This window comes from Verticillium alfalfae, genomic scaffold, assembly GCF_000150825.1.
Source record: "Verticillium alfalfae VaMs.102 supercont1.14 genomic scaffold, whole genome shotgun sequence".
NCBI classification, from domain to species: domain Eukaryota; kingdom Fungi; phylum Ascomycota; class Sordariomycetes; order Glomerellales; family Plectosphaerellaceae; genus Verticillium; species Verticillium alfalfae.
In genome coordinates this window covers 630,339-639,447 of record NW_003315025.1, presented here as the reverse complement: position 1 = coordinate 639,447, position 9,109 = coordinate 630,339, and the positions used below count along the sequence as shown (strand labels likewise).

At 53.4% G+C, this 9,109-nt stretch overlaps 5 protein-coding genes across 5 annotated transcripts in view; 4 read left to right on the top strand and 1 right to left on the bottom strand.

The window, feature by feature from the left end:
* The window catches only part of VDBG_09166 (homogentisate 1,2-dioxygenase), a gene marked incomplete at both ends in the record, with an annotated part of 1,438 nt that extends 1,317 nt beyond the window's left edge, over nucleotides 1-121 (top strand). Inside the window, one exon of the mRNA XM_003000625.1 lies at nucleotides 41-121. Coding sequence (XP_003000671.1) covers nucleotides 41-121 — 81 coding nt within the window. The remainder of the gene's footprint in view (nucleotides 1-40) is intronic.
* Nucleotides 122-576: 455 nt separating this feature from the next.
* Nucleotides 577-2,392, bottom strand: VDBG_09165 (conserved hypothetical protein; the record flags this gene model as incomplete). Its single annotated transcript, XM_003000624.1, has 4 exons — nucleotides 577-1,399; nucleotides 1,457-1,835; nucleotides 1,994-2,070; nucleotides 2,130-2,392. 4 exons carry the CDS (start codon nucleotides 2,390-2,392, stop codon nucleotides 577-579), a joined length of 1,542 nt encoding a protein of 513 aa, XP_003000670.1.
* A 593-nt stretch (nucleotides 2,393-2,985) lies between these two features.
* VDBG_09164 (copper amine oxidase) lies at nucleotides 2,986-5,485 on the top strand (the record flags this gene model as incomplete). The annotated part of the gene is made up of 7 exons (XM_003000623.1): nucleotides 2,986-3,323; nucleotides 3,415-3,554; nucleotides 3,753-3,961; nucleotides 4,025-4,150; nucleotides 4,205-5,049; nucleotides 5,106-5,221; nucleotides 5,385-5,485. The coding sequence occupies 7 exons, from the start codon at nucleotides 2,986-2,988 to the stop codon at nucleotides 5,483-5,485; spliced, it is 1,875 nt and encodes a 624-aa protein (XP_003000669.1).
* A 719-nt stretch (nucleotides 5,486-6,204) lies between these two features.
* On the top strand, nucleotides 6,205-7,925 carry VDBG_09163 (cytochrome P450 76B1; the record flags this gene model as incomplete). The annotated part of the gene is made up of 4 exons (XM_003000622.1): nucleotides 6,205-6,573; nucleotides 6,656-7,529; nucleotides 7,592-7,667; nucleotides 7,751-7,925. The coding sequence occupies 4 exons, from the start codon at nucleotides 6,205-6,207 to the stop codon at nucleotides 7,923-7,925; spliced, it is 1,494 nt and encodes a 497-aa protein (XP_003000668.1).
* Nucleotides 7,926-8,349: 424 nt separating this feature from the next.
* Nucleotides 8,350-8,741, top strand: VDBG_09162 (stress responsive A/B barrel domain-containing protein; the record flags this gene model as incomplete). Its single annotated transcript, XM_003000621.1, has 2 exons — nucleotides 8,350-8,460; nucleotides 8,526-8,741. The coding sequence occupies 2 exons, from the start codon at nucleotides 8,350-8,352 to the stop codon at nucleotides 8,739-8,741; spliced, it is 327 nt and encodes a 108-aa protein (XP_003000667.1).
* Between the last annotated feature and the right edge of the window lie 368 nt (nucleotides 8,742-9,109).

Here is a 9,109-nt window from a genome sequence, read left to right as displayed (position 1 = left end):
TTCGGACTGGGGGCTGAAGCACTGTGAGAAGGTGCAGCAGGAGTACAGCAAGGAGAGCTGGTCTGGGTTGGTGCCGCACTTTACGGGCAAGGTCCCCGAGACGAAGAAGTGCGAGGCATGATACGGATGAGAAATGTCACGTAATGAGGGGGCAAGTTCATGTTCTATTCAGAGGGTAAAAGATTGAGCCGCGATGCAAGTATGAGCGGATGGAAGGAATATACTCAAATTGATAGGCTGCAACAATCGCGTGATGATTCTTGCTGGCTGCCTAGCTGATAAATTGTTTTAAACCCAACAGCTGCGCTGGCGAGGTTCAGTCTGTGGTCCGGAGATTCCATTGTGAGCTCAGCTTGTCGTGAGGGTACCAGACGGCAATCCCCAAGACGACGCTGCCCGCTTTTTTGTAGATGCACATACAATACAGCGGTGTTCAAAGTGTTTCTCAATCCGAATCAAAGTTTACGACGATCTGATTTATTACAAATGTGAAAAATCTGAAAGAAATGCCATAGACGATAGGCTTGCTGGTCACAATCTGCCCGGCCGGTCTGCCCGGCAGCGATCTGCTCACATTTACTTCTCAACATCCTCCGCAACAGTCGACATGCCAGTAATGACAGAAACATTTATGACAGGCACCAGATACTTGTCCCTTCCGTACGCGAAATAATAGACCACGCCAAACAACACCCAACCGGCCAACACGACCGTAGAATAATTCATCGTCTGCGCCGTGACGGGCATCATGGTCGGGAACGTGCTGAAGACAACAACGACGGCCATCCAGATGAGGCTGACGACGTTCATGGCCGGTCCCAGGACCTTTCCGAGCTTGAACTTGCCGTAGTCGTTTGTATACAGTACCTTCCTGCCGCGGAAGAGCATGTAGCCGATCGGAAGGGCGTACGAGAGGTACATGCCAATAATGGCCATTGACAGCACAGCGTTGAAGGCTGTCGTGTTTCCGATGTAGATAAGGCCGAGGAGCATCTGAAGGATGGTGACGACAACTACAGCGCGGACAGGGACGTGCTGCGTCTTGTTGACGAAGCTGAGATAGTGATCGAAGGGGGTGGCCTTGTCGCGAGCGAAAGCCCACAGGGTTCGAGAGGTGGAGGTCACGCCCGCCACGGTGGCGGCAATGGCGATGAGTATAAGCATCAGAGACATGATTGTGGCGCCAGCGCGGGACTCTGTGACGTCCAAATAGATCTGCATAAAGGGAAAGCCGGTGCGGGAAGTGATGAGCGATTCCAGGGGCCCAGTAGAGAAGAGCAGGACGATGACATAGACGAGTCCCATCAGTCCGTTGACAACCACGCTGCCGACCATGGCGAGCGGAACGTTGCGGCTGGCGTCTGGCAGCTCTTCAGCCAGGTGGCAAGCAGCATCGTAACTATGCGTGATCAGTATTTCTCATGCCAGGGAAATCGACATCGAAATTTGGGCTTACCCGAGGAAGGGATAGACGGCGCTGAGCAAGCCAACGAGCCAAGAAATTCCATCGCTCGACCAACCACTGTTGTTTGAAAACTCGGTAAAGACAAATGAGGCCGTATTCTTCTTTGACATGACGCCAAGGACGATGACAATCGCGACAAAGGCTGCTACATGAATGACACCTGCGATGAGGTTGGCGTGTGGCAGCGCCTTGGATCCCCAGATGTTCATAACCATGGCGTAGACGAGTACTGCCCAGTAAAACAACATGCCCTGCCATCTCTCCGGCACATAGTTATCATTGTTGATCGTTATGAGTGCTTGCAGCTGCAAACCAGCTGCAAAGGCGGCTGAAGCAGTCAAGATGGTTTGTCCGCCGACCGAGATCCAACCTGTCAGGAAGGAGACGCTGGATCGAGTGGATTCTGACGACAGGGCTGCGACCCAGTGGTATTGGCCTACGGAGATAATGATCAGCTCTTGTCTGGAAAGTTGACTTTGAACAAGATAGCAGTTCAGATCTGCTGCAGGAACACTCAAAGTTTCTCACCTCCAGCTGTTGGGAAGATCGATGCAATTTCGGCCAGAGAAGATGCGACGCAAATGGTGCAAAGAAACGAGATGACACTATGTGTCAAGTCAGTAACACTGTTTAGAGTTGCTGTCATGGGGATTTCGCAACGTACTAGTTGTAAAAGAGACAGGGGGCTCCTCCGCCAATGAGGCCAGCAGCGATGACTGTTGACAGAGCCTCCCACGTTGCCATCAAGCAGACACAAAGAGCAATCAGGGGCACAAGAGAGAAACGACGCTCAAGTTCCTGGGCATGGCCCAGTTGCGCCAGACGAGCCTCATCGCCTTCCGCAAAGACCGTCGATCGCATCTTCTTCAGCTCGACATCGTCGATTACCTTCTCCGGAGCCGGTGGGGCAGGCGAGGAGCCTGACATGGTGGTATGGGCTAATAGTCGTTTGATGTTCCCTTGAGGTTCGCTTGGTGCCGTCACAAGGATGACGTGATGGGGTGGTAAACAAAGAATATGATTCAAGATTGCAGCCGTGATACTGTGATGATGACCATTGATGCCTCATGGGCCCCGGATGACAGCGGTAGATGTAGTCGGGAGATATTCAGCATCCCGACAAGGCAATCCGAGGACATATCGTACAGGAGACTACGACGAGACAGGGGAACTGATACTGCAGCCACATCATCCTCTGACTGATTGGCCGACCAGTGGAGGGAAGACCATCAGCGATAGGAAAACATGGGGTAAAGCAGGGATCATGGGACATCAATCGGGCGCTCAGGGAAGTGTCGCTTACCGAGCGTGCTCGGAACCTGATAGCGGGGTTTCCGAGAACCATGAACCCTGCTTGGAGAAGCCGAACTATGCTCGAAGCGGTGTTGGGGGGCATGAGCTACCCCAAGCACAAGCTGTCGCCCTCAAAACCACGTCGTATTTTCGCATAATAGATTCACTGCACGCGTCTTCTCTTTCTCAACGACTTCCTCTCGACCACCCTGATTCTCTTCTTCACAATGACACAGATCCCTCACCCCCTTTCAGCCCTCACCGTTGCGGAGAGCGACGTGGCCCGTGATGCTGTATTGGCAGCTCACGAGGGCGCTGTGCTGAAGTTCCGCCTCATCTTCCTTCTCGAGCCCCCAAAGGCCGAAGTGATTACATTCCTTGACCTCGAGCACGCCGGAAAGGTCACTGCAGAGACCTCTCGCCCTATTCGCACAGCACAGGTTCACTACGATGTCATCGGCGGCGACAATGCTGCCGTGTACCAGGAATCCGTGGTCGACCTCAGCTCCAAGAAGGTAGTCGACACCAAGATTGTCGCCAAAGTACACCAAGCGAGCTTGGTCCTGTGAGTTCCCTCTCCCATTCCTGTTCGCCAGGTCGTGAGCTCATTTCATGTGCATAGCTCCGAGTTTGACGACCTTGTCAATGCATGCAAGGAGTCGCCGCTTTTCCAGGAAAAAGATTGCCGCTCTCGAGCTCCCGAAAGATTTCGAAGTCGTTGTCGAGCCCTGGCCATATGGGGCTCCCGAAGTGGCCGACGGCGATACTCGTCTTTTCCAAGCCCTGATTTTCGCGCGTGACACAAGCAGCGGGAACCCGGACTCCAACTTCTATGCCTTTCCATTACCCCTCATTCCTTTGAATGATGCAGCGACCGAAGAAGATTATCGCATTCGATGATCTCTCCCACCGGCGGCAAGGGGACCCGTTGAAGGACAAAACACCATAAAGCCCGCTGTTTCCTGAACACTTGAAACGGCCGAATATGTTCCAGAGCTTCTGGCTGGTTGCGTGAGACAAGACCTGAAGCCCTTGACTGTTGTCCAGCCCGATGGTTCCCGCTTCGGCATCACGGACAGCAACCTGATTCAGTGGCAAAAGTGGAGCATGCGAGTCACATTCAACCCGCGAGAGGGAGCCGTTGTCCACGATATTAGGTTTGACGGGCGCAGCGTGCTCTACAGGCTTAGTATGAGCGACATGGTCAGTACTTCCCCAAGCTGCATGTGATAAATTGAGCATGACTGACACAGTGTGAACTACTAGACTGTCCCGTATGCCGATCCGCGACCTCCCTTCCCCCGAAAGCAGGCATTTGACTTTGGAGACGGAGGCCTTGGAAATGCTGTCAACAATCTGACTTTGGGATGCGATTGTCTCGGTGTCATCAAGGTACGTCGCGAGTCCCAGTACAAGTCGCTCGCAGGTACACTTACATGCCATTAGTACTTCGACGGCGTCCTCACTGGGGCTGACGGCTCCGCCAACGAAACGAAGAACGTCATCTGTCTCCACGAACAAGATGCTGGTATTAACTGGAAGCACACCAACTGGAGGACCGGCCGCGCTGTTGTTACCCGCCGACGCGAGCTTGTGATCCAGTTCATCATCACGCTGGCTAACTACGAGTACATCTTCAACTACAAATTCGACCAAGCAGCCGGCATCACAGTCGAAGCCCGCGCGACAGGCATCGTCTCGGTCGTCAACATTGACCCCGGCAAGACGAGCCCATGGGGGAACATTGTCAGCCCAGGTGCCCTCGCTCAAAACCATCAGCACATCTTCTGCGTGCGCATCGACCCCGCGATTGATGGTCAGCAAAACACGGTTGTGCAAGAAGAGAGCCTTCCGGTTCGCATGGACAAGCGGACGAACCCCAATGGCAACTACTATGAGGTCCGACAAACGCCCATCACAACATCTGTAGGCCTTGATGCCGTGCCGCAGAACCACAGGGTGTTCAAGATCCAGAACACCAACAAGCTCAACCCCATCAGCGGCAAGCCCGTCGCGTACAAGATTGCGCCGCCTGCAACTCAACTGCTGCTCGCCGACCCGAACAGCACCCAGGCGAAGCGTGCTCTTTTCGCTCAGCACCACCTGTGGGTCACCAAATTCAAGGATGACGAACTGTACGCCGGTGGCCGCTATACACTGATGAGCAAGAAAGAGGTTGACGGCGTATCTGATGCGGCTGACCGCAACGACGATGTTCTCAATGAGGACGTCGTCGTGTGGAGCGTATTCGGCCTTACCCATAACCCTAGGATCGAAGATTGGCCCGTCATGTAAGTTTCCGGCATGTCAATCATGGGTGCTTCGAAATTTCTCTAACATCATATAGGCCTGTTGAAATTATGCAGCTTAACATTACTCCTTCTGATTTCTTCACCAGGAATCCAGCGATTGATGTGCCCTCAGACAAGGATCTTGGTTCGAAGCCCACAGAGGGGTGCTGCAGTAAGCTGTAGGATTAAGACACGCTGGATGATTTCATGATTTACGCGTTGGGGTGTATATAGAGATAAAGCTATTGCCAAGAAATTGCATCGAGATATTCAAATATCTGCCTCCGCACCATGTTAAAATCAATTCGTTCCGCCCGTGAAGATGGATTCGATAGATGCGACCGATCTCGAGCGCGTAGACACAGCGAGACTGCAAAATGGCGAAAACACGGCCGAGACGTCTCCTTCGTCTCGATTCCAAATCCATCACTCATGATTGGAGTGACGGAAATAAGACTCGAGCTGTGATAACACACGTCCATCCCACGTGTTACTGTGTCACTGATAATTTTGACCGAATGTATGCTTAATGCATTCTTCTGTGCAGACTGAAGCCAAGGTAACGTCGACACCGGTTCCGAAGAACACGAATGAAGCATCCTCGTGCCACTCCGACTGACACCCTGGCTCGGCTGCGGCACGGCACGGCATGATTATCGACAAAAGGGTTGTGGAAATGAAGGACTACTGTTCACACAGCGGCAGGCGACTGCGTTCCGAATGCGGATGCCTCATATAGCTCGGGACTGTTCCGACCATCTGCTCCTTCCGAGGGCTCTAGACCCCGCATCGCGGGGAGCAGCTAGTGCGGGGGAAGCCGGCCGGTGCACCATAACGTTTGGGATGGCGAAGATGTGAACATGGATTGGATGTGATGAGGTGGCGAAGGTTTGCCGAATGGGCAGAGGGTTCCTTCGTTCGAGGAATGGTCGGATGACGCGCGACATTGATCGGCCGAGGACCAATCTGCCATTCGTATAACATGGCCTCTGAACACATCTACCTTTATTATCGTGCTTCGAACTCGTACACAGTAGCATTCATACACCGCGCCTGACACACTCACCTTGGAACCTTTTTAATCTCATCTTCCCTCTCAGCGACACACTATAGTCTGGGCGTCTGCTTGCATCACGAAGACTGCCAAACGCCGCCATGGCTGTCATTGAAACCGTGGCCTTTCTCGCTCAGAAGGCACGCGAGAACACATTGGAAGCCTCCGTTGTTCTTCTCGTCGCTGTTCCAATCGTCTACGTGGTAATCAACGAGTTTGTCCGTAGCAATGCGCGCATTAAAGGCATGAAAGGACCTCGCGGTCTCCCTCTTATCGGTAACCTTTGGGACATTCGGACCAATGCCGCGGATCAGTATCGCCACTGGGCGAAAAAGCATGGCGACGTGTACCAGGTGCAACTCGGAAATGTACCAGTGGTCATCGTCAACTCAGCTTCGGCAGCCAAATCCCTTTTCGGTCAACACTCCCAGGCTCTGAGCTCCCGGCCGGAGACTTACACGTTCCACAAGGTCAGTATGAATCCGCAGCATTGAGTCTTGCCCATTCCCACCACGGCTTGGCCATTTGCCTGATATTGACTTGGGTCTGCAGGTTGTTTCGAGCACCGCCGGTACCACCATCGGCACGTCTCCTTACAGCGAATCTCTAAAGCGTCGTAGAAAGGGTGCTGCCTCTGCCCTCAATCGCCCCTCTGTGCAGACGTACGTTCCGCTTCTAGACGTCGAGACTCGGGACTTTATCGAGGAGCTCTATATAGACGGTAAGGCCGGAACAGCAGCTGTGGACCCCATGCCGATGATCCAGCGTCTTTCTCTATCGCTGGCGCTGTCGCTAAACTGGGGCGTGCGCATGAGCAATCGAGGCGAGCTTTTCGAGGAGATTACGCACGTCGAGGAGGAGGTCAGCCGCTTCAGATCGACAACGGGCAACTACCAAGACTATGTACCTCTCCTGCGACTCAATCCTTTCAACTTCCACTCGGCCAAGGCCCGCGAGATGCGCCACCGTCGAGACGTGTATCTTACGGCTCTCAATCAAGGTCTCGAGCAGCGAATGAAGGATGGCACTTACAAGCCTTGCATTCAAGCCAACGTCATGCTTGACGAGGAGGCCAGACTGAACGCCGAGGAGCTCACTTCTATCAGCTTGACCATGCTGTCTGGTGGCCTTGACACCCTCACGACGCTGGTCGCATGGTTCATCGGTCTCCTCGTTCACAAGCCTGAGATTCAAGAGAAGGCCGTCCAGGAGATCCGCGCCTTCTTCGGGGACAATGAGCCTCTCTGTGATTCTGAGGATGACCAAAAGTGCCCATACATGGTCGCTCTTGTGCGGGAGTCCCTTCGTTACTACACAGTTCTCCGCCTTGCTCTGCCGCGGGCCACTGTCCGCGACGTGGTCCACAACGGCATCACCATCCCCAAGGGATCCACGCTGTTCCTCAACGCTTGGGCCTGCAACATGGGTAAGTCTTTTCCCTATCCTGCGGCATGGCGCATCACCTGTTTGCTAATGTTTAACCTGCAGACGGCAATGTCTGGTCTGACCCAGAAGCCTTCCGTCCCGAGCGATGGCTCGAGCAGCCTGACGCGCCTCTCTTCACGTACGGCATGGTTACCGCATGTGCGCGGGGTCGCTCCTTGCTAACCGCGAGCTTTACCTGATCTACATGCGCATGATCAACAGCTTCAAGATTGTCAAGCACGACGACTTTGAGTCTGACCCAGTCAAGGGCAATGCGGACCCCACGAGTCTGGTCGCTCTGCCGAAGCGCTACTGCGCAAAGTTTGTTCCCCGCAATGAGACCGCGCTGCGCAAGGCACTGGACAGCACGAGACAGGTGGAAAGCGAGAAGCTGTAAATGCAGCAGCAAGTTTATCAGCAGTCTGTACATAGCCTATTTTCTTTGAACTAGTTACGAGGTTTTTCGAATTGAACAATCGATTCGCTGCTCATGACGAAGCCGCTATCTATGTTGTTTTGGGAGGCGTACGTAGTGCCTCCGGGAACGATTCCGATAATTCCGGCCACCTGAGCCGAGCGTCACCCCGCGATGATTCCGTGCACCCCGCATTCGCAACATGGCTGTCTGGGATGGGTGATCTGTCATGGCTCGGAAAGACATCAGTCGGGTCGAACTCGGCGTTCCTCATGGCCGAGGTACTCTTGAGCAGTCGCTCAGGGTCTTAAAACAATTGTCACGTCACTGCAAAAGCACCAGCGAACACTCCCAGCCTGTACATCCCGTGTCCTCCCAGGCCAGCCTATCAGATCAAACAGCAACCATGGCGAACACAAACCACGTCAACCGCATCACATTGTTCAAGATTCCCAATGAAGAAGACCGACAGAAGCTGCTGGAACTCTATAGAGGTATGCCCCAGAAGGCCATCAAGGTAGGCTGCAACTTTTTGTCGCCCTCGTCATTGAGAATCCCTGCTGATGGCACATCTCGTGACAGGACGGACAACCTTACCTTCTGGGTGTGAAGGCGGGTACTGCCTTCAAAGATCAGAGAGCACAAGGTTATACTGTGGCCGTACAGTCAACCTTTGCATCGGTGGACGACATGGCGTACTATGACAACGAATGTGCTGCACACGCCGAGCTGAAGGCTTTTGCCAAGTCCGTGAACCAAGGAGCAATGATGATTTACTTCCAAGACGAGCTGAAATAGACATCATGTTTGATGAAAATAATCATAGGGCCATTCTTGCTCAGCTCGCAATGCTACTTGGTGTTGAGAAGTATGGGATGATTTGTTTACCAGCCGCTACGCATGGTCGATGATCGGATCCGAGTTTCGCCCCGATCAGGCACGTGTCTCTTGGTCATATGAGTGCATGTTTTTGGCCTCGGTCTCATCGACTAGCCACCTTTTCTTTTTGACGGCATACGTACAGCCATGAATACCATCCCAAATCCACCGTCGTCTGAGAAAGCAGACTTCCAATCCATGCCCGGGACAAAGAAGCTACCTCGAGCGATTCGTGTCCTCATCACCACCAGGATTCGCAAGCCATCTGTCTGCACAGCCGCCAGATG